General features: G+C 41.3%; 1 protein-coding gene across 1 annotated transcript in view; it reads right to left on the bottom strand.

The window, feature by feature from the left end:
- The window catches only part of neo1a (neogenin 1a), a 189368-nt gene that overhangs the window by 38649 nt on the left and 124837 nt on the right, over positions 1-25882 (bottom strand). Inside the window, exons 6-7 of the mRNA XM_063012505.1 lie at positions 14605-14759; positions 13473-13593 (exon numbers count right to left, since the gene is read on the bottom strand). Of these exons, the coding sequence (XP_062868575.1) occupies positions 13473-13593; positions 14605-14759 (276 nt within the window). The remainder of the gene's footprint in view (positions 1-13472; positions 13594-14604; positions 14760-25882) is intronic.

The following is a 25882-nucleotide window of genomic DNA, read 5'->3' as shown; positions in this document are numbered from 1 at the left end:
TATAGAAGCACTTTGTAGTTCTACAATTACTGACTGTAGTCCATCTGTTTCTCTGCATGCTTTGTTAGCTCTTTTGAATGCTGTTCTTTAATGGTCAGGTCCCCACAGGACCACCACAGAGTAGGTATTATTTGGGTGGTGGATCATTTTCAGCACTGCAGTGACAATGACATGGTGGTGGTGTGTTAGTGTGTGTTGTGCTGGTATGAGTAGATTAGACACAGCAGTGCTGCTGGAGGTTTTAAATACCATGTGTCCACTCTATTTGACACTCACACCTAGTTGGTCCACCTAGTTGTAGATGTAACGTCAGAGATGATCGCTCATCTGTTGCTGCACAGTTTGAGTTGGTCATCTTCTAGATCTTCATCAGTGGTCTCTGTGGACGCTGCCCACGGTGTGCTGTTGGCTGGATATATCTTTGGTTGATGGACTATTCTCAGTCCAGCAGTGACAGTGAGGTGTTTAAAAACTCCATCAGCGCTGCTGTGCCTGATTCACTCATACCAGCACAACACACACTAACACACCACCACCATGTCAGTGTCACTGCAGTGCTGAGAATGATCCACCACCTAAATAATACCTGCTCTGTAGTGGTCCTGGGAGAGTCCTGACCATTGAAGAACAGCATGAAAGGGGGCTAACAAAGCATGCAGAGAAACAGATGGACTACAGTCAGTAATTGTAGAACTACAAAGTGCTTCTATATGGTAAGTGGAGCTGATAAAATGGACAGTGAGTGTAGAAACAAGGAGGTGGTTTTAATGTTATAGCTAATCAGTGTATATACACTATATGTCCAGAAGTATGTGGACACCTAACTGTGAGCTTGCTGGACAAGGAGGTGGTTTTAATGTTATAGCTAATCAGTGTATATACACTATATGTCCAGCATTAATATGACCTGGTTTGGAACTGATGTTCAAATTCATCCCAAAGGTGGTCAGTGGGATTCAGGTCAGTGACTCTGTGCAGCCAACCATTCATCATTCACACCAAACACATAACATCACTTCTTTGCAGACTTGGCTGTGTGCACAGGGGTACAGTCACGCTGGAATATGAAACTACCTTCAACAAACTTTACCACAAAGAAAGAAGCACAATTACATTTGTATAATCAGCTTTACAGACAATTATACAAACAATAGGAGTGGCTGAAAACTTTGAACTCAATAATTACATAGTGTATATACAATTACAGTAAATTCTGCCTAAGTAACGCTGCTCTTTTAAACTTAATCAACAGGTTAGAAAGGGAATCGGTCAGAATGACTACTGTGATCCTAGTTTAGTCCCTGACTAAGCACCAGAAATGTATCCGACTAACGGTGATGTTCATTCATCAATCATATCCATATGCACTGTAAAATACGTGCAGTGGTGCAAACATCAGGGAATCAGGGTGATTTACAGTAGCAAGGACCTAAAAACAGCAATGCTGGAATAATTCAGAATAAATAAAATTGACATCAAGTGGCAGGATTAAGAATCCTGAACCTATTAATAATCTGTTACAAGAAAAGGGTTGGGGTGGAATATATTTTAAGCACCCCCAAAATTAGTGAGATCTCATTATACAGTGAGAAAATGCAGTGTAGTGACAATTCATAGTAGTAACACTTCAGATGGCAAAGCGAGCTCACACACTAGCTCACCAGTAAGATCCTTACAGACAGAAATTGTTGTCAAGCTATCAACTTGGCCGGGCATTCAAACAGGCAGGTCTCTGTAGGCAGTATGTCTCTCTGTGAGACTTGGCCACTGGCCACAACAAGTATTTCAGTGCCTAAAGAGTTTTTAGATGCAGTGTGGTATGAGACAGTGCAGTTTATAGACATTTAATATGTTTTTTAATCTGGCTGTACACAAAGAAATTATTTCTGAAACTTTCCATAATATTAAGACTGTACTGTAGATGGCAAAATACCTAAAATCCTAAGAACTGTTTGTTGAGAAACATTGTTCTTAAACTTTGATCATTATTATTTATTATATTCGCCGATGCATTTTTCAGAGTAGCAATTCTCTACTAATCTTTGCTGATAAGGTTCTAGGTGTTTACTGTATGTCTCTTTTATAACTGAACACAACAGCCCCAGTTTTAGATGCTTTGAACATTTGTTACAATGTTAACAGCATTAAATTACCCAATAGCAACTGTTTGTTAATGTGTTGTAGGTATCAGTTTCATAATAAGTGTCTGTAGGTCAATAATCTTGGTTTGTATTGTTTAAATTTGTTAAAGTAAATCCACAAAACCCTGCTTTATATTTCTGATTTACAACCCAAATTAGAAAAAGTTGGGACAGCATGGAAAATGCAAATAATACCATACCATGCCCCATACCATGACAGACCCTGGCATTTGGACTTGTTGCTGATAACAGTCTTGATGGTCCTTTTCATCTTTGGACCGAAGCACAGGGTGTCCATTTTTTTTTCCAAGAAAAGACCTGGAATGCTGATTGATCTGACCACAATACACGTTTCCACTGTGTGATGGTCCATACTAGATGCTTCAGAGCACAGAGAAGTCGACGCCGCTTCTGGACATGGTTAACATAAGGCTTTTTTTTGCACAGTAAAGTTTTAAGTGGCATTTGTGCATGTAACTCTGTATTGTAGTACATGACAAAGGTTTGCCGAAGTAATCCCTCACCCATGTGGTTATATCAGCTATTGTTGAGTGGCGGTTCTTGATGCAGTGCCGTCTGAGGGATCGAAGATCACAGGCGTTCAGCTTAAGCTTGTGCCCTTGGCCTTGGCACTAAAATACCTCTCGATTCCTCAAATCGTTTAATATTATTATGCACTGTAGAGGGAGAAATATGCAAATCCCTTTCAATCTTTCTTTGAGGTTTATTGTTTTTAAACATTTCAATAATTTTTTCACACATTTGTTGACAAACTGGAGATCCTCTGATCATCTTTACTCATCAAAGACTCAGCCTTTCCTGGATGCTGTTTTTGTACCAAACCATGATTACAATCACCTGTTGACATCACCTGTTTGGAATCACATTATTATTTAGTTTTTTCACCTCATTACTAGCCCTAAATTGCCCCGTCCCAACTTTTTTTGGAATGTGTTGCAGGCCTGAAATGCAGGAATGAAGGTATATTAATAAATGAAATGAAGTTAAGCAGATAAAACATGAAATATCTTGGGTTCAAACTGTCTCCAATCAAATAAAAATCAAAGTAAATGTAAAGAACACTGCATTTTATTAGCATTTTCCATACTGTCCCAACTTTTACTGATTTGATGCTGTAATTCCAAATGCTTTTCTGGAATTGAGGTTTGCAGCAAAATCCTGAAATCATTGTGTATGAACTATTTAATATGAATTCCACCATCAGCACAGTTTAGCCTTCAAAACGTAACATTTCATTAAGATATATAATCTATGTAATCATTCTCAGCCAGGCACGGGAGTGACATGATTACGTCTGACAGAATTTCAGACGTTTCTATCTAAAGCTGAACACAAGTTTAATTATAAACTATTGATTTGTAACAGTGCGGTTCATGAAGGCACTCTGTGTTTTTTCCTACATTCTTGGCACGTTCCACGTTCTTCCTCAACGTCTCTGATGATAACATCAGGCGAGGCTGATTCTGACAGCTCATGACATTTGGGGAAGCTGCTGATCTATGCTGATCTGCAGACAAAGGCTAAAAGCTTAGTGTACAAGGGGAGCTTGTGTCTTAGAGTTAGGCGAATCAAGTCACACATCTTCAGATTAGCTCTCTGTCCGGGTTTCTCTGGTTTTTCTGTCGACTTGCTGCATGCCTCAGGGACCAAACGCAATCTCCATGAACAGATATTCTAAAGAAAGAGGTGAATACTATCTCCAGATCTACACGTGAGGTACCTTTGGTATAAATTGGAATGCAAAATGCAAACTTCTCAGCCAACATAAGCTGCCTGACCTCACAAATGCTCTTTTGACTGAATAGGCACAAATTCCCACAGCAAAAAAAAATTAAGAAAACCTTCTTAGAAGAGGGGAGGCTATTGTAGCCTAAATAGAAGGGCTGTGCCATATAAATGTCTATGGTTTTGGGTCAGGTGTCTTCCAGACCAGAAGCACAGTGACTGACATAATTATGTAATTTAGTCAAGTCAATTTTATTTGTATAGCGCTTTTTACAATGGACATTATCTCAAAAGCAACTTTCCAGACTCCAGGACCAGCAGACCAAAAACCCCTGTCGAGCAAGCCGAGGGCGACAGTGGCAAGGAAAATCTCCCTAAAAATACAGGAAGAAACCTTGAGAAGAACCAGACTCAGCAGGGACCCATCCTTCTTGGGCGGAATTTGCAACCTGCTTAGCTTTTTAGTGCGTATTATAAATGCTAGGAAGGTCCAGGTTATCCTGATTTTAATTCAAGATGAATCAAAGTTCATTTGGCTAGTAAAATCGTAGGTAAAAAAAAGCATAAAGACAACAACATTGGCAAGGAATACAAGGGTGACTACATGTGTGCAACACACCAAGAGAAAGGTACTGGCCTCAAAGCTTGATTAACACCTAAGGGGTCATTGTCTCTGTTAGGTTATGGGGGCATTTTGCCAACATGAAGCATGGTTTTAGCCCCCTTTCTCCCCAGTACTAAGTTTATCTGACGGTCACCTGATAACTATAATGAAACATTTTGATGTGAGCTATGACAACTTTAAGTGCTAACATTCCTGCCACTACTAACAAAGCTGGACTCATTTCTACTAATGGACCTGTGCAAGCTAGAGAGCACAAATCTCTGTAATAAAGACAGTAAAGTACACTGGGATGGAACACTACGCTGGTGTGGTCGAGTGGTGTGGCAAACCTTATAGATCAAGCTGATGACCAGGAGAACAGGGCACAGAGATTCTGGAAATTCAGACAGGATGGACTCCATTGACACACTAAATAAACTGAACAACTATATGAGAAAGCAGTCTTCAACCGCCAGGATTTTTCTCTGGAGAAATTTTAGAGATTTGGAAAATGTGCATTAATGTTGTCGCGGTTGATTCCAAGGCTGCACCAACGCTGCAGTATCAGCACTTTTCTACTCCACTGGGCGCGGAAGGAAAACATCATGAATATGGAGGGATTATGGATTAACCACAATACCGTTACTGAGATTAAACACATGGAGGACTCTCTTTTAGGTACTGGAAATGACTTAACCTACCGTAGAGATATATAAGGTGCAGTTGGGGGGCTCTAAAGGCTCTTGCCTTTTAGAATAGGAATACGCATGGGTTAATGGTCCCTAAAAGGAAAAACATCCTTCGAGCTTTGATAAAGGCAGATGTAGTTTGGCATGGGTGCCCAGCACCATGCTTACCTGAAGTCTTTAATCTCAAGACTGAGATCTTTAAAGCACTGGACAGGCATGAGGCACTTAAAAAGTCATTTACAAAACAGTGATTGCACAGTGAACATGTATATAAGACAATCAGGAGCATGGACAAATTGGACAGCGTTAAAGGTGTGCTAATGGTGTGGTCTGAAACACAGCTTACAGTGAGGTCTGAGAGGAGATAGTATTGCTACAATTGTTACAATTTCTTTGGCAGTCATCAACCGAGGTCAAGGTCACGCTAATTTTCTTCAGAGCTATACACTGATCAGCCATAGTTCTACAATTACTGACTGTAGTCCATCTGTTTCTTTCCATGCATTATTAGCCCCCTTTCATGCTGTTCTTCAATGGTCAGGACCCCAACAGGACCACCACAAGAGCAGGTATTATTTAGGTGCTGGATCGTTCTTAGCACTGCTACAGCATCAGCAGTGAAAAAATACAGCAAGCATAGCATGACCCTCCGTAAATAGAGGAATCCTTCACTGGCTGGTACAGAAGCGGCTAGTTATCCTGCTGTCCTTCTTCACCAGCATGCAGTTAAGTTACGTCTTCAGTGGGGAACCAAGTTTTTAACAACTTCCTGGAATACAACCGACATAAACAATACTACATCCTGTTATGGCTGACTCACCTGGTTGTTCCACTTTATTCGAAGGCAGCACCCGTTTAAGTCAAATCATGAAAGCAGCCGTACATGTTTGTCACTGGTTATAAAGCGAAAGCCTTGTAATCACAGAGAAATGTTAGAAAGCCATTTTGGGAACTTACTGTTTGCCATAAATAACAAAAGTGTCCTCTTCTATTAGTTTGTTTTCCACACAGACCCAACGTAAGTATCATATGAAAGCTGAGTCCTCTCTTAGGACGCATTCTCTTTAGGTTTTATAGCTATGCTGTCCAGACAGCAGCGTCTGAGGCAAGCTAAATAATCACCGGTCCTGTTCGAATTAGACTCTCTGCATTCTTGCATTTTCTATTTCAAGCTCGGATCACACTGGCAGACTATATTCCTGCATCATCCCGCTGATGCCAGTCTCGTGTTTAGGGGTGTTGAAGCCCAGACCAGGTCGCAAGCTCTGTGGCAGATGTAAAGCTTGATTACTTGGAAAGCAAGTAGGGCTAGACCACATGTTTTAAATCTGAGGGGTGTGTCCTCCTGGAAAACCTCAAGCATCTATTATAGGAGGATTAAGATTATGTCCCAAGTGCGTCAACACTAGAGAGCGACTCGTGATGCTAAGATTTGTTTGTAATAAGTGCTGTTGTTTTATCATAGACACTTAAATTAGGATACCAAAGGGTGTCAGTGAGGTCATTATTGACCTTTTACACCACAGTCCTGGCAGGACTGTCTGTATTCGTGATGCAAAGAGCATCCTGAGCCCTGAATTAACTCTCTACATCAGGGTTTTCGCATTAGATTGTCCAAATGCACAAACTTCAACCAAACAAAATAACATGATACTGAGGATACAGGTCTGAGGATACTGCTTATACTGGTAGGGATTGAAGAAAAAGCCTCTATGACTATATAGGTACACAGTTGTGAGATGAAACCTGGGTTCAAGGCTGAAATTGAAGCTCTAAAAGCCGATCTACAGGTCATAAACAATATGGACACCTGGTAAACCCGAATACACTAGCTTGCATTGATCATGTTGTGTGCACGAGAGTGCAGTATACATTGCCAGTGCCCCTGAAATCTGAATCTGGCTCTAGCTTTCAGTATTTGTTTTTAAGTTTACTAGACAACAATGTAGCAATGGTACATTGGAAGCTCAGTGGTTAATGTACTGGACTAAGCCCCACCATCCCCAAGTTTCCCTCAACCGCTTGAATTATGTTCAGTGATAATTGTAAGTCACTTTGGATACAAGCGTCGGCTAAATGCCGCAAATGTAAATGTTATAACACTCTAGTCCTGTTTCCAAGATGCCTCAAACTATTGGTATGACGCCATTTTTGGAGCAATTTATGGTAAAGTAATACCTAAATTTGCAACAGTAAAAATATGCATGATCATTTTGTGAAGTAGGCCTTGCTGAAACCAAAGCTATGAACATTTTAAGTGCTAACATTCCTGCCACTACTAACAAAGCTGGACTCATTTCTCCAAAGCAGTGGTCCCCAACCTTTTTAGCTCCACGGACCGGTTTCATATAAGATATAATTTCATGGACTGGTGGGGGCGGGAGGATTTAAAATAGAATAACTATAGAGTGGAAAATCAGTGTGACTCCTGAGCTTTTTTTTGCAGCAATGAGACGCTGCTCCCACCTAGTGGTAATAAGAGACATTAACACCCACAGAGTATTGGAAATGTAATTGCTCTTGTAGTAATCTCTTTGCAAGCTAGAGAGCACAACAGAAGTGGGTTGCATACATTAAATGATAAATCTTGGTCATAAAGACAGTACAGTACACTGGGATGGAACAGTACGCTGGTGAATTGTGGTAGAGTGGTGTGGCAACTTTTATAGATCATAGATTATGATGACCATGAGAACAGGGGGCACCGAGATTTTGGAAATTCTGGAGAAAGTAAATGGATCTTCTCACTACTCGGTGGAGAAGTGAATACTAAAAAAAGCTTAAAATACCAAAAGAACAAGATCAGCTGAAAATCACTGCTTGGAATTATTTTGGGTTTTATTGTCCTCTCCCAGAGCTCACAGAGACACATCGTTGGGCTCAGCCCATGTGGAAAATTCCTCACGCTCGACCAACTGAACCCAAGCACCACAACCTACAGATTAAGCCTGAGAACAGAGCAATACGAGAGGATCAATAAAACGCTCGGGTTTGTGGAATGCAATAAAGAACAAAGCAAATGAGAAGAAAAATAAAGCAGCATCGTTTTAGGGCTGCAAACTGAAACAGAAGAAAAAATACGATTCGAATACAAATATGAGAATGTGAAGCAAATCCGGTGACACAAATAACAAGGCTCAAACAAACGCGAGACGAGAGTCACCAAACAGTTTCATGCTAATTTTGGTATTCTAGTGGGAGACGATTACTCAGACGTTCCTTCAACTTCATACAAAAATTACAATTCAGAACAGACAACCATTTTTAACCATACAGCTAATCCAAACATAGAAACTAACAAAATGTCATCTTGTGTGAGCCAAGAATTCAGTCAGGAGATACGGAAGAATGAGAAGAGCATTTTTATTTACTGTGGTTTGTACTTTCCATCCCCCTCATTCTAAATCCTGACTATCTCTCTGTTGTCTGAGAGAATCAACCTAACCCTTGGTAATGGCACAGCTGAGCTTTAGGTAATAATAGTCTGTCAGAGCATGAGAGAAAAACAAAACAACTCGGCTGGGAAAAAATACAACTTTGACAGGTCTGATTATGGGAGAAAAACATTTTTATGAATGTCAATACCAGAAATAGACAACCGAGAAACACAAACTACACAGAAAATTCTTTACAATGTTTACCAGGCAATAGGAACGAGCATTTTTAAAAATGACATGTTTTAATTAGCCTGTTCCAGAGTTAAGCATGTGCCAATCCAGATGGAAGTGAACACTGAGGCTTCAACAAACACCAAACAGCTTTAATATCAACAACTTGAGCAGCAAGGACATCACAGCCCCAGACAACAACGCCACACTCAGCATCATCAGATTCACATATCTTTTGGAATAAGACGTTTTTATTGACGTCTTTTTTCAACCATTCTATTGACCAAGATCAATGTGGTAGCAGTATTTTTTACCATGCTACGTCTAGAAAGAGATACGTGTGGCCGGACGGGTTTCTTCTCAATGTCGCTGCATTATGGGATCCTTGGCCCCAAAATGTGTGTGTGGGAACTGGTGCTGGTTGGTGTAATGAAGTGGCCAGTGATTGTGTGGATGTTAGTGGTGGTTGATGCAAGTCTGCAGCTCTCCCCTGCCATAAAGTGGGTGGTGCAAGTGGCAGAGGAATTACAATATGGAACACGAATACATTGGAGAAAAAAAACAGATGCAATTGTTGTGCTTAGCATTTAGTTATAATATTAGCTCACACAGAAACCTCACTTCAGTGATGCCATAGAAATACATATGCTAGCATTGAGTGTGGGTGAAAGTCCGTAACCCAATACTCAATAACCAAACCCGGAGTCCAGATACTTTTGGAAATGTATTGTGCTTAAAAACAAGCGTTTGTGACTTGAAAATCTATGATCTGCTTCATGAGATCTGTACAGAGCTTCCTAAACTTCCAAATGTAACATTCACAGCAGAGTGTTACATGCATAAAATTACCCGGTTTATTTATAAATTTTAAAGTATGCGTTCCCATCATTCATTTATCAAAAAAACATTTGCAGAAATCACTGAGATCTTAAGACTGTCATGGATGACATGCCTTCAACTGTAGGTGTGCAAACTAATGAGACACAGCCATGCTGGCATCAGTGGAGAAAGAGGTTTGGAAAGAATTTGTAGGGGGTGATGCTTCCCAGCCAAAACACACATTCAACCATGCGTGTACACACTGAACAGGTGGCACTGACAGAACGGGGGTAGCTGCACATGGCACCATGCGCCTCACTTATACCATTACTGGATTAACCTCAGCGCCTCCACAAGTGCCAGGAGTCGTGTTTATTAATCCTAAATCCCAAAGTCCCAGGTGTCCAAACGGGAGTCAGATTTATGCACTGCATTAGCATGTGATCTGCGGCCTTTCAGCTGTTCCTGGTGTGTTGTGGTGAGCAACACACACCCCTGAACTGAGCAGATTAGGAGATGATTTACCATAAAGTAAATGATCTGATCCAGTACTGAACAGGACAGAGATCTCAGTGGATTAACAGGCTATGCTGTAAAAATAAACTATTATAAATGATTACATAACTGATTGTTACTACATGATAGGGCTGGGCGATATGGAGCAAAAATAATATCTCGATATTTTTTAGCTGAATGGCGATATACGATATATATCTCGATATTTTTTCATCCCATACAGTAATAACAAAAAGACACTTCTGAGACAAAGCTACATGTTCCAAATGTTATACAGGCACTTTTATTAACATTCCGCTGTAGAGAAATTCCTCAAAAATAAACTATTGTCATATATTAAATCAGGGGTCACCAACCTTTTTGAAACAGAAAGCTACTTTAAGGGTACTGAGTAAGCCAAAGGGCTACTTGTAGGATACAAACTTCCTGAATAACATAAGGTTGCATGGTTTACCTTTAATGATAATATTATGATTAATAATACTAATAATAAATATTCATATATGTGAAGAGACTGTCTGATCACATGTTAATTATTTCTTGCAATAATTATTAACAATGATGTACCATGGCAGGAAACACAGACATATTTAAACATGTAACATTATTTCTTTCTGAAAGTCAGTGATCACATCTCTGATATTTTTGTAAATATTGTTCCTGACAGTTTTGTATGAATGAGCATATTTGTAGCTTTTTGATCAAAATCACACAATTTTTTTTATTTATTTTTTTATTTTTTATAAATTATGACTTCTGTAGCATTTTTTTAGGAAATCATTAACAGTCCCATCTTCAAATAATGTCCCGTTTGTACTGATCCCGTTTGTACTGATCACTACTTTTGTTTTAGAACAAATCATGAACTCTGTCCCATGTTTGTACAAATGATCAGTTAAGTAAGATTTTTTAAAAGCTACGATTTAAATAGACGTTTCTGTGACACGTACTGAAGCCTCTCTCCACATTGTGCCGCTCTCTGTCGTCGTCCCCCGAATGAAACACACACTTTTCCTCCGAATCATTGTGAAAATATTAAGTTCTCTTTTGCTTTTCTTGTGTGTTTTTTCATTATTATTTTTTCGGGGTAAAACCCGCATCTCGCTCCCCATAGTAGCTGCGCGCGCGCGCTCGTCTCAGCGTTCTGCGCCCGATATAAAACTCTGCACCCAGACCAGATCAAAGCTCATATAAACATCAAACAGTTTTGTTCTTGAAATGTTATATTCAGTATTGTCATTTTCAAATCTACATCAATGCAAGTGTTATTGATTCAAAGAGATCAACAACGAATATTTTAGACAGAGCTCTATAGTCACTAGAGCTGTTTAGAACATACCCTGCGGGCGACTCACGTGGTGGGGGAGGGGCGAGTTGTGTTCAGTGAGGGAGAGGGGCGGGGCAGGTGAACATGTGCAGAGACAAACTGGGAGAAGGGAACGACGAACTGTCGGATCTAAATAGAACGCAACATCTACTGTATATCGATATACGCGATATTGTCTTATCTTATATCGCGTATGAAAATATATCGATATATCTTTAAAACTCGATATATCGCCCAGCCCTACTACATGACATACGTTAATTTAAGTTGTAGCCTAGTGGTTAAGGTACTGGACTAGTAATTGAAAGGCCGCTGGTTCAAGCCTCACCATTGCAAGGTTGCCACTGTTGGGCCATTGAGCAAGGCCCTTAACCTTCAATTACTTAGACAATATATACTGTCACAGTACTGTAAGTTGCTTTGGATTAAAGAGTCTGCAAAATGCTGAAAATGTAAATTTGATTGCATACTTAACACCTACCATTGCAGCTACTGGTATTACAAAAGACATTCTGACCAATTCCACTTCCAGTAACAAATTTATAGTAATATTAATACCAATGGCCTGACCTAGGCAAGCTGACTGTAGTTTCATATTTTCTCCACTTTTTTTACACTGGACTGATCTAAGTCCTAAGAAATGTGTAGTGACATGTAGATGGTTTTAAATCCTTTTTGAGATCTGCATCAATCTATGATCCGATCCCCAACTTGTTTTCCATGTCATTTTGATTTGTTTTGTGGACAGCATTGATCTAAACAATAAACCTTATAAAGGTGTGGCTAATTCAACCTGGTCAAGTATTGAAAACACTTACGATGTCTTGCACGGGAGCTGACCATCGACAACATGTATGTTTTTGGCTTTTTGATCCAAGAGTCAATGGTGGCCAAATACAATGCAAACCATTTAAGACTAAGGGCCTTGCTTAGGGAGGCGCCCAAAAGTTGTAATACAGCACAAAAACAAAACTTACTTTATGATATTTCAAATGTGCAAATACCATTTCAATGCACTATTACCAAAAGCCTAAAAAATGCTTTGTTCACTAGCCAGTTCACTTTGTAAGCAACATTCCCATTTTGATCTTGCCGGACTTTCACTACTTGGCTGAGCTTCTACATCTACATAACCCATCTAAGATTCTAAACTTTAGTCCCTTCTGATGTTCCAAGGTTTAATCTGACCACTATGCGTGGATAATCATTTAGTGCAGTGGTAGCTCAGTGGTTAAGGTACTGGACTAGCAATCAGAAGGTAGTTCAGAAGATTCAAGCCACACTTCTGCTAGGTTGCCACTGCTGGGCCTTTAACCCTAGTAAGCAGAAGGTCGCTGGTTCGAGTCCCACATCAACCAAGCTTAGTTCCCAAATTTTGGAATTCTCTTCCCAAGTCTATCTGTGTTGTATCCTGTGTTAGTAACGTACTGGACTAGTGATCATAAATGTGCCGGTTCAATCCCCACAGCCACCAAGTTGCCCTGTTGGACCCCTGAGCAAGGCCCTTAACCCTCAATTGCTCAATCTCATCAGCTAAATGCAGCAAATGTAAATCTCTAAGGCAGTGGTAGTTCAGTGGTTAAGACACTGGGCTAGTCATTAGAAGGTTGTGGGTTCAAGTCCCAAAGTCCAACATGGCCCTTAGCTCTTAATTGCTCAAATTGTATTCAGTCATAATTGTAGATCACTTTGGATAAAAGCATCAGCTAAATGCTGCAAATGTAAATGTTCTACCCGTAATGTCTGTATGATGTGTTCTTCTGTTCAGTGTGTTCATGTTCTTTGATTGAAAAGCATCCTTGAGCATGGAAAAGGTGCTATATAAATAAAAGTGATAATGATGGTGATCTATTTACACATGGCTCTGACTTTTTTCTTCTGAAATGAACTAGACTTTACTGTATCAAAAAGGAACTGGTCTGTACCAAGAACCAGTCACTCAAAACCTAATCTCCAATATGTGTCTGTAGATGTCCAATATGAACCGGTTCTCGATATACCAAACAGCTCATATACACTTACCTTTGTCTAGAATGAGGAGATGAGCGCTGGCTTGTACATTTCCTGCTTCATTCTCTGCTAGACACTGATAAAATCCCTCGTCCGTCTTCATCAGACCCTGCACCTGCAGATTCTGCTCCTTCTGCAAAACCACAACGTAGCACAAGTTCAGCCAACTCATCAACGCCTACAGATCAGCACCCATTCATAATCATCTCCTCACAGCTATTCAATCAACCTACACTAGATATTACAGTCAGATTGCCTTCATGAAATCTCTGAGCTGATTTGCTTTAACAACGTACCATCATGGCCCTTTTTCACTGTTCGGTACCCTACGGTATGGGGTTGTTTCCACTGCCATGTGATTCATACTGTACCAAGGTACCAAGGACATACACCAACCAGGCATAACATTATGACCACTGACAGGTGAAGTGAATAACACCGATTATCTCTTCATCACAGCACCAGTTAGTGGGTGGGATATATTAGGCAGCAAGTGAACATTTTATCCTCAAAGTTGATGTGTTAGAAGCAGGAAAAATGGGCAAGCGTAAGGATTTGAACGAGTTTGACAAGGGCCAAATTGTGATGGCTAGACGACTGGGTCAGAGCATCTCCAAAACTGCAGCTCTTGTGGGGTGTTCCTGGTCTGCAGTGGTCAGTATCTATCAAAAGTGGTCCAAGGAACAGGGTCATGCATGGCCAAGGCTCACTGATGCACGGCCAAGGTTCATTGATGCACGTGGGGAGCAAAAGCTGGCCCGAGCTGGCTCAAATTGCTGAAGAAGTTAATGCTGGTTCTGATAGAAAGGTGTCAGAATACACAGTGCATCGCAGTTGCAGGGACCAACACAATATTAGGCAGGTGGTCATAATGTAATGCCTCATCTGTGTATATTTGTCAGATACCTATAGTTATAGCTATAGTTCCAAACTATAAAATTAAATCCTAGTGATTTGAAAATACCCCACCCCTTATAGAACCATCATCCATCAGTCAATTCCCAAACAACATTTCTGCACCCATGTCGGATTACATAATAATTCAACTCATAATGATTCATTTATTTTTTATCATTCACACAAACAAATCAGGAGAGAAATGGACCTCAATGACATAAAAAACACAAGGTCATTAAAGACTTACAACAATCCTGAAATAGTCGCTGGGAACCACAGCATCTCCGTTCTTGACCCATTTGACAGTGGGTGCAGGCTTGCCAGTTGCCTCACATTCAAACATGATGTCCGTAGCCTCGTGAGCGTAAGTGTTGGATGGCTTCTTCAGAATCTGTGGAGGAACTGCAGAGAAACAAAGGTTAATAAAACTGTAAGCCTTGGCTCCTGCTGCATTCTTTATCTGCTACACGGAGTAATCCTGGCTACAGCAATCCCTGTACTGCCATGCACCGTTTGGCCTGAACGAAGTACACACAGCTCAGGGCTGATGAAATTACAACCTGCACACTTGGTAAGGACAAAGATTAATAACGATGCATTACTGGCAGGGGAAATTAAGAAACAGCAGGGATTCATTTACACTATTAATAGACACTATTATCAAAGGAGTGTAGGGTGGTGGTAGCTCAGAGGGTAAGGTACTGGACTAGTATTCGGAAAGCTAGTGGTTCAAGCCTTTCCACTGCCTTGAGCATGGCCTTAAGCAGGACAGGTTTTAGAAAGCCTGTGAACCGGACATTTCCCATCTCGCTCTCAGTGGATTTTGTTGCAAAGTTTGCGAAGAAGGAACATGGTTCAGAGAACAACTATAGTATTAGCAAGCTATTTTTATTGGAATTGTAAGCAGTGTGTGTTGTGCAACCACTAGAGGTCGCTAGAGTACTCAGAGGAATCGAGTTAAAATTAAAGCAATGCCAATTTAAGAAAAAAATCACCAAAACTACCTACTGTGCCACATCAACTGTTTTTTTTAAATGCATTTCTGCTTTTTTCTCCCAATTTAGCATAGCCAATTAGTCTTCTGGTGCTTGGGGATCCCGACTGAGTTCGAGGTGGGTATATTTGCCCTTTTCATGTCCCCTTCGATGCGTGCACAGTCCCTCAAACCTTTCCTTTTCGTCCTTGCCTCTGTGGTTTCGGAAATGAGGCTCATCCACTTCTGCACAGGCGGCTCTGTCTGCTAACCAGGGTCCTTGAACAGCGTTGGTTCGTTCTTTCCCACATAGCAGACTCTGCTGCAGTCACTGCCAACTGTATCAGCACCCAGCAGACCGGTTCAGAATCTCAGCACTGGTGAGCTATTGGAAAATCCCGCTGCACCACCTGGGTGCCTGTCAACTGTTTATAATATAATCTTATGTCTGGGGTGAATGTATAGGGTGAAACTTGTCTAAGTTGACCATGTTGTAGCATTTCTTCAAGAAAACAAGAGCTCTGAGAAGTTCGAAGAATCGAGCAGTCGGAATGCTGAAGGGCAACGGCATGGCACAGCTGAAACGATGATGAGGTCTGAACACCTAGTCTGCTGAAAAACACTCATCACACATGGCTGGCTACACATTATAACAATCACCACGCTGAACAGATGGTCCTCCCAGCACAAGCACCACTCAAACCTTCATCCACACAGTAATAATGCAAGCAAAACACAAACTGAATGGAACAGCCAAGTGAAGCACCTGCATGCACTCATGGAAACAGCAGCTAGGTCTCGTTTGTGCACAAGTATTCGGACTAATGCTTAAAATTCGAACCATTCATGTCACTACATTGCCGTTTATTTGCAACAATTGGCTGCACAAATGGGTCAGTTTTCTCCAATGTCCTCTACCTCATTTCACCTGATAGTGCAATCCATGTCGGGATGTTGTCAATTCAGCTGATTCTTGGTCATCCTCGTCATCTGAGCCCTTCCACAAGTCCTGTGCTAACATTGCCTTCAGTGCTGTCATTTGGGTGCTCACATGTCAAAAGTAACATAACTTGCAAGACTTAAAGTGGTTCAGGAGCTCCTTTATTGTTCTGGTCATCTTGTACACTTGCTCAGTGGTTGTCATCTTCCTTCATGAGATTTTCAGCAGATTTCTGATGCACTTGTTCTTAAAAGCCTGAATGTGCCTTTCTCCCTCTTACTTAAGTGTCCAGGATTCATATACACATGTGAAACTGAATCATTCATTTTAAACATTATATATATATATATATATATATATATATATATATATATATATATATATATATATATATATACAGGTCCTTCTCAAAAAATTTGCATATTGTGATAAAGTTCATTATTTTCCATAATGTAATGATAAAAATTAAACTTTCATATATTTTAGATTCATTGCACACCAACTGAAATATTTCAGGTCTTTTATTGTTTTAATACTGATGATTTTGGCATCTCAGAAAATTAGCATATTTCATCCGACCAATAAAAGAAAAGTGTTTTTAATACAAAAAAAAGTCAACCTTCAAATAATTATGTTCAGTTATGCACTCAATACTTGGTGGGGAATCCTTTTGCAGAAATGACTGCTTCAATGTGGCGTGGCATGGAGGCAATCAGCCTGTGGCACTGCTGAGGTGTTATGGAGGCCCAGGATGCTTCGATAGCGGCCTTAAGCTCATCCAGAGTGTTGGGTCTTGTGTCTCTCAACTTTCTCTTCACAATATCCCACAGATTCTCTATGGGGTTCAGGTCAGGAGAGTTGGCAGGCCAATTGAGCACAGTAATACCATGGTCAGTAAACCATTCACCAGTGGTTTTGGCACTGTGAGCAGGTGCCAGGTCGTGCTGAAAAATGAAATCTTCATCTCCATAAAGCTTTTCAGCAGATGGAAGCATGAAGTGCTCCAAAATCTCCTGATAGCTAGCTGCATTGACCCTGCCCTTGATAAAACACAGTGGACCAAAACCAGCAGCTGACATGGCACCCCAGACCATCACTGACTGTGGGTACTTGACACTGGACTTCAGGCATTTTGGCATTTCCTTCTCCCCAGTCTTCCTCCAGACTCTGGCACCTTGATTTCCGAATGACATGCAAAATTTGCTTTCATCCGAAAACAGTACTTTGGACCACTGAGCAACAGTCCAGTGCTGCTGTTTCTGGTTCAAAAGTGGCTTGACCTGGGGAATGCGGCACCTGTAGCCCATTTCCTGCACACGCCTGTGCACGGTGGCTCTGGATGTTTCTACTCCAGACTCAGTCCACTGCTTCCGCAGGTCCCCCAAGGTCTGGAATCGGCCCTTCTCCACAATCTTCCTCAGGGTCCGGTCACCTCTTCTCGTTGTGCAGCGTTTTCTGCCACACTTTTTCCTTCCCACAGACTTCCCACTGAGGTGCCTTGATACAGCACTCTGGGAACAGCCTATTCGTTCAGAAATTTCTTTCTGTGTCTTACCCTCTTGCTTGAGGGTGTCAATGATGGCCTTCTGGACAGCAGTCAGGTCGGCAGTCTTACCCATGATTGCAGTTTTGAGTAATGAACCAGGCTGGGAGTTTTTAAAAGCCTCAGGAATCTTTTGCAGGTGTTTAGAGTTAATTCGTTGATTCAGATGATTAGGTTAATAGCTCGTTTAGAGAACCTTTTCAGGATATGCTAATTTTTTGAGATAGGAATTTTGGGTTTTCATGAGCTGTATGCCAAAATCATCAGTATTAAAACAATAAAAGACCTGAAATATTTCAGTTGATGTGCAATGAATCTAAAATATATGAAAGTTTAATTTTTATCATTACATTATGGAAAATAATGAACTTTATCACAATATGCTAATTTTTTGAGAAGGACCTGTATATATATATATATATACAGTGTATCACAAAAGTGAGTACACCCCTCACATTTCTGCAAATATTTCATTATATCTTTTCATGGGACAACACTATAGACATGAAACTTGAATATAACTTAGAGTAGTCAGTGTACAGCTTGTATAGCAGTGTAGATTTACTGTCTTCGGAAAATAACTCAACACACAGCCATTAATGTCTAAATAGCTGGCAACATAAGTGAGTACACCCCACAGTGAACATGTCCAAATTGTGCCCAAATGTGTCGTTGTCCCTCCCTGGTGTCATGTGTCAAGGTCCCAGGTGTGAATGGGGAGCAGGGCTGTTAAATTTGGTGTTTTGGGTACAATTCTCTCATACTGGCCACTGGATATTCAACATGGCACCTCATGGCAAAGAACTCTCTGAGGATGTGAGAAATAGAATTGTTGCTCTCCACAAAGATGGCCTGGGCTATAAGAAGATTGCTAACACCCTGAAACTGAGCTACAGCATGGTGGCCAAGGTCATACAGCGGTTTTCCAGGACAGGTTCCACTCGGAACAGGCTTCGCCAGGGTCGACCAAAGAAGTCGAGTCCACGTGTTCGGCGTCATATCCAGAGGTTGGCTTAAAAAAATAGACACATGAGTGCTGCCAGCATTGCTGCAGAGGTTGAAGATGTGGGAGGTCAGCCTGTCAGTGCTCAGACCATACGCCGCACACTGCATCAACTCGGTCTGCATGGTCGTCATCCCAGAAGGAAGCTGACGCACAAGAAAGCCCGCAAACAGTTTGCTGAAGACAAGCAGTCCAAGAACATGGATTACTGGAATGCCCTGTGGTCTGACGAGACCAAGATGAACTTGTTTGGCTCAGATGGTGTCCAGCATGTGTGGCGGCGCTTTGGTGAGAAGTACCAAGACAACTGTATCTTGCCTACAGTCAAGCATGGTGGTGGTAGCATCATGGTCTTGGGCTGCATGAGTGTTGCTGGCACTGGGGAGCTGCAGTTCATTGAGGGAAACATGAATTCCAACATGTACTGTGACATTCTGAAACAGAGCATGATCCCCTCCCTTCGAAAACTGGGCCTCATGGCAGTTTTCCAACAGGATAATGACCCCAAACACAACCTCCAAGATGACAACTGCCTTGCTGAGGAAGCTGAAGGTAAAGGTGATGGACTAAACCCAATTGAGCACCTGTGGCGCATCCTCAAGTGGAAGGTGGAGGAGTTCAAGGTGTCTAACATCCACCAGCTCCGTGATGTCATCATGGAGGAGTGGAAGAGGATTCCAGTAGCAACCTGTGCAGCTCTGGTGAATTCCATGCCCAGGAGGGTTAAGGCAGTGCTGGATAATAATGGTGGTCACACAAAATATTGACACTTTGGGCACAATTTGGACATGTTCACTGTGGGGTGTACTCACTTATGTTGCCAGCTATTTAGACATTAATGGCTGTGTGTTGAGTTATTTTCAGAAGACAGTAAATCTACACTGCTATACAAGTTGTACACTGGCTACTCTAAGTTATATCCAAGTTTCATGTCTATAGTGTTGTCCCATGAAAAGATATAATAAAATATTTGCAGAAATGTGAGGGGTGTACTCACTTTTGTGATACACTGTATATATATATATATACAGTGTATCACAAAAGTGAGTACACCCCTCACATTTCTGCAAATATTTTATTATATCTTTTCATGGGACAACACTATAGACATGAAACTTGGATATAACTTAGAGTAGTCAGTGTACAACTTGTATAGCAGTTTAGATTTACTGTCTTCTGAAAATAACTCAACACACAGCCATTAATGTCTAAATGGCTGGCAACATAAGTGAGTACACCCCACAGTGAACATGTCCAAATTGTGCCCAAAGTGTCAATATTTTGTGTGACCACCATTATTATCCAGCACTGCCTTAACCCTCCTGGGCATGGAATTCACCAGAGCTGCACAGGTTGCTACTGGAATCCTCTTCCACTCCTCCATGATGACATCATGGAGCTGGTGGATGTTAGACACCTTGAACTCCTCCACCTTCCACTTGAGGATGCGCCACAGGTGCTCAATTGGGTTTAGTCCATCACCTTTACCTTCAGCTTCCTCAGCAAGGCAGTTGTCATCTTGGAGGTTGTGTTTGGGGTCGTTATCCTGTTGGAAAACTGCCATGAGGCCCAGTTTTCGAAGGGAGGGGATCATGCTCTGTTTCAGAATGTCACAGTACATGTTGGAATTCATGTTTCCCTCAATGAACTGCAGCTCCCCAGTGCCAGCAACACTCATGCAGCCCAAGACCATGATGCTACCACCACCATGCTTGACTGTAGGCAAGATACAGTTGTCTTGGTACTTCTCACCAGGGCGCCGCCACACATGCTGGACACCATCTGAGCCAAACAAGTTTATCTTGGTCTCGTCAGACCACAGGGCATTCCAGTAATCCATGTTCTTGGACTGCTTGTCTTCAGCAAACTGTTTGCGGGCTTTCTTGTGCGTCAGCTTCCTTCTGGGATGACGACCATGCAGACCGAGTTGATGCAGTGTGCGGCGTATGGTCTGAGCACTGACAGGCTGACCTCCCACGTCTTCAACCTCTGCAGCAATGCTGGCAGCACTCATGTGTCTATTTTTTTAAGCCAACCTCTGGATATGACGCCGAACACGTGGACTCAACTTCTTTGGTCGACCCTGGCGAAGCCTGTTCCGAGTGGAACCTGTCCTGGAAAACCGCTGTATGACCTTGGCCACCATGCTGTAGCTCAGTTTCAGGGTGTTAGCAATCTTCTTATAGCCCAGGCCATCTTTGTGGAGAGCAACAATTCTATTTCTCACATCCTCAGAGAGTTCTTTGCCATGAGGTGCCATGTTGAATATCCAGTGGCCAGTATGAGAGAATTGTACCCAAAACACCAAATTTAACAGCCCTGCTCCCCATTTACACCTGGGACCTTGACACATGACACCAGGGAGGGACAACGACACATTTGGGCACAATTTGGACATGTTCACTGTGGGGTGTACTCACTTATGTTGCCAGCTATTTAGACATTAATGGCTGTGTGTTGAGTTATTTTCAGAAGACAGTAAATCTACACTGCTATACAAGCTGTACACTGACTACTCTAAGTTATATCCAAGTTTCATGTCTATAGTGTTGTCCCATGAAAAGATATAATTAAATATTTGCAGAAATGTGAGGGGTGTACTCACTTTTGTGATACACTGTATATGTTTTCCCCCCCAATTTTTATCCCCCAGTCTAGTCGTGTCCAATTACCCTGAATGCGTCCTCTACACTGATTCGACCCTTCACCGCTGACTGAGGACGCCTCTCAACTGACATGCACCCCCTCCGGTACGCACAGTCAGTACAGATAGTGCATTTTTCACCTGCACGAGTCGAGTTCATACACTGACGGGCACTGTGCATGGAGGGCCACACCCCCATCAGCATTATTCCTCAGCCCTGTGCAGGTGCCATCAGTCAGCCAGCAGGGGCTGGATCTGTCCAAAAACCTAGTGAGCTCTCTAAATAGCCAGGATTTAACATCATCCTACGTGTGCTACCGAGAAGAAGTCTAACTGAGGCTAACTGTGTTATGACATAATCGCCGTAATCGTGTCTAAGTAGCATGTCTAAATAACCTGCCTTATGAGTTTGATGTCATCTCTACTTAGGTGCCTAGGTAGGCAGTAGGCAGCAAGGCAGCTCATTAAGTTTTCAAACAGACTCAGTATCAGGAGGTCAGTGAGTATATATTTTTTTAATGTTCAAATGTTTAGGAATGAGAGTGTCCTTGTTCTTTTGAGAGTTTACCTCATCTCCCAGGGACTGTATAAACATTACAATTAAAAACACTACTTGTTTGCTACTTAGCAAAGAACCTGAAGTAAAATTTGGAGCCGTTTCTGTTTTAACTGAAACCAGGGGGCGGCACGGTGGCTAAGTGGGTAGCACTGTCACCTCACAGCAAGAAGGTCCTGGGTTCGATCCCCAGGTGGGGCGGTCCGGGTCCTTTCTGTGTGGTGTTTGCATGTTCTCCCAGTGTCTGCGTGGATTTCCTCCCACAGTCCAAAGACATGCAGTCATGCAGTTAATTGGAGATACAAAATTGTCCATGTGTTTGACACATTTGTGAACTGATTAATCTTGTGTAATGAGTAACTACTGTTTCTGTCACAAATGTAACCCAAGTGTAAAACATGAAATTAAAATCCTAATGAACAAATAAATAAAATAAACTAAATCTTTGGAGTTTCTTATTAGTTTTATGTTAGTTAAATTGTTTGGTGTAAGAGCTTGGCATACCATAACAGTTAGATGGTACAGAAAACAGCTATTATAAAACGGATAGTTCCGGTCCTAAAATCTGATTGGCTGAGCCGCGTTCGAAGCCGTTGTAAAATCCCCGATAAACGCACACCTAGGACCACCTCACATCATTCCATATTAATACGCCACTGAATGGAAAAAGTTAAAGTTATTTTCGCCCTCATGTTGCTTAGCAACACTGTTAATCGGACTACCTTGCGTCGCGGAAGAATGCTTTATTGTAAGTTTATACACAATAAATACATTTATGATTAAAAATTGTTGTATTTATTGTATTTTATGTTGACCGCCGTTTTATAAAAGCAATAAGCCACTCGAGACCGTACGTTACTGTTACGATTTTAGCACGGGGAAAGAAGTTTTAGGCACTCCGCTTCGCGTCGTGCCAAAAACGTCATCCCCGTGCTAAAATCACAGTAACGTACGGCCTCTCGTGGCTTATTGCTTTAGTATTAGTTTCAGTCACTCGTACTAGCATAGTGACAACACAATTTTTATTACATCCTTGTTCACAGAAAACATGGTGCAAATCAGTTTAACTTTCACTGCTGTAGTGGTAAAGCTTATATTATGTCCTGCCTTTACAAAAGTGTGTGTGTGTGTGTGTGTGTGTGTGTGTGAACACAAACAAATGATCAAACTGCTGTGTTTGGGTCGTCTGGAAATTTAAAAAACAATAGTTAAAAATAGCAATAACAGAAAATATGTATTTAAAAAGAGCCAATTAGTTCTTGTACTGTGGTACTTTTGTTACACCTCACAAGCCTTGTTAGCTTATTAGCTTAGTTGTGATATCAAAGCACAGCATGCTAAAGCTGAGGCGGACAAAGTTTCATTTGAACCAGCGTTAGCCTTGTAGCCTAGCAAATAAACTGGTACAAACCCAGACCCACATGTGCTCATATTACACAGCATACAAATGCCTGCACCCATTCCCACGCATGTTAGCTTACACACAAACGTATCCCGGCTAACATATGTGGACTCATTACTGCTTACAGGTCACACACAGTCCCATTTGTGTCAGCACAGGACCTGGAAATAAAGACTGTGAGCTCTAGCGAGTAACAGCCATACAGCTCCGTAATTAAAACCCACTGTGTCCTCTGGCCCAATTTATTGTCTTGCCAAGTTCAATAAAGTAAGAGGCAGTGCAGCAATGCTGGAGCTCTACCCCCCCCCCCCCTAACCCTAACCCTAACCCCCCCCCCCCCCGTTCACTGAGGCCTCAAACTGGTGCTCTCCTTTTTAACCTCAGCCTCAGTGGAGCTGACAGCAAAATGCATACACTTAATCAGCGAGGCATCCGACGCACACCCCCCCAAAACTCCTAAATAACAAACCATCAGCTGCAGAAAGAACTCAGTTCCTCATACCTACATATGGTGGCTGTCACGAAGCACAAAATACAAAACAAGCTCTCATCAGGATTGCAGAAAAAACATATGCTGGTTTTAGCTAATTATAGTGAGCGACACTTTGTTTTAATTAAAGTTTCACGTTTCATGGGTAGAAATTACTTGAAGGGCAGAGAGACACATTTCGGGGTTGCAAAATGAACAGAAGCAGAATTAAGACTAATGTATTCAAGAAAAACAAACCATACAGTGCACACCGGGTGTACAAAATAAATCTGCTGAAGACTCAGAAATACCAGCATCTTTAAATATTTATGAATATGTTAATCAAAAGTGACAGTGTCCTCCTGCTATTAGAACCTCAGCCATCTTTCTACATGTCTAGATGCACTGCTAACACAGATGGAGTACTGCACTATTACCATAAGGCAAAAAAACCCTCAGGGGCGTTACAGGCTTGGTCGGGTGCTAAACAGACCCAGATATGGGAGAAAAATCCAGACGTGGATTTACTTCCCTGTCGCCAAAACAGCGACACCCACTCTATGGTCGAGGCATAACATGATCCTTTGAATATGCTGAGGCTCTCTGTTGAAGTTCACCACTGGCTGGGGTAAAGAATTAGACAATGGCTTCCCTTGGATAAGGGGGCATGTTGCTAGTAGGGCTGTCGCGCTAACCGCAATTTTGAAATATCGCGGTATAGACCAGCCAACCGCAGGGCATGCCAAGCAACCGCAACACCGGTTAATATGGCATTGCAGCCTGCAAATATTCTCTTTCTGGTCTTGCTGGAATGATTTAAATGTATTTTTTCGTTGAATAAAAATGTATTGAAACGAATAATAACTTGAAATGTAGTATATATTGTTATGTTAATTATATCTACTAAATAGATAGTTTGTCGCATTGTAAAGTCGCATGCAGGTACAGTACACGTGTATTAGTGTAACGAGCCCCATCAGAGAGAGTTTTAGTACCGAGGGGAACATCTCTACCCCACTCAGATTCTCTCTAAACCACATCAGATGAACGTGTTGGTTCTTCTAGCGCGCATGATAACGCAGGTTTAAACTCTTACAGACTTTATTATATTTCTTTTTTACCATATTTTGATTAGATGTGTATTTACAATATTTAGCCTAAACACTTTTTTTTTTCGTTTCACACTGTATATCTAGCCTAGGAGCTAAATTTAAACCTTTTTTTAATAGAGAAAAGACGCGCATCCCTGCACTGTTCTGTATTTAACATTAAACACGCATTTCATTGGTCTTAAAGCTGTCTCATCTTTGTCATTATAAAGCAATAATATACCGAATCATAGCCTAACAATAAAGCTTGTTTATATAGCTCTAAAATCCAGATTAATTAAGTAATTTTCAAAAACAAAAAAAAATGGCGATATTACCGCATACCGCGATATTGAGACAGGTTGGATATCGCAAGGGGAAATTCTTTCACCGCGACAGCCCTAGTTGCTAGCCAGCGACCCACCTTAACAACTGGAGAGTACAGAGACTGAATAGACCCAATGGGAAAGAGGCAATAAGCCATAGGGCAAATGATCAAGTCATGTTTAGTAAAATAGCTGCTTCAGTCTTTTAACTGTACTGCAGATCAGGGTTTTTCAACCTTTTTTTTTTTCTTTTTCAAGTGACCCACATTTTGTCCATGATTTTTACCGCAACCCAGGCAACACAAACAATGCATCAAAACGAAACACAAAACGAAATATACTTAATTAATAAAAATAGTCTGATCCCACTGTGGTTTACAATATGTAATGTAAAGCCTCCACATGGGGGCGTGAACAAGTACATTTTGTGTTTATGTGCCTGTTAAAATTCGCTTATCTAATCTCTGCATTATTTGCAACATAACTGCATTGCATAAAATGTAACACTGTGTATCTTGATGTGGACATCACAGACCCCAACAGACTGTGTTTAAATTTTTAGAAAAGCATAGGCCAAAATA

This window comes from Trichomycterus rosablanca, chromosome 17 (genome assembly GCF_030014385.1).
Source record: "Trichomycterus rosablanca isolate fTriRos1 chromosome 17, fTriRos1.hap1, whole genome shotgun sequence".
Classification (NCBI taxonomy): domain Eukaryota; kingdom Metazoa; phylum Chordata; class Actinopteri; order Siluriformes; family Trichomycteridae; genus Trichomycterus; species Trichomycterus rosablanca.
Note: the sequence above shows the minus strand (reverse complement) of the source record. Positions and strands in the feature narration are given on the sequence as shown.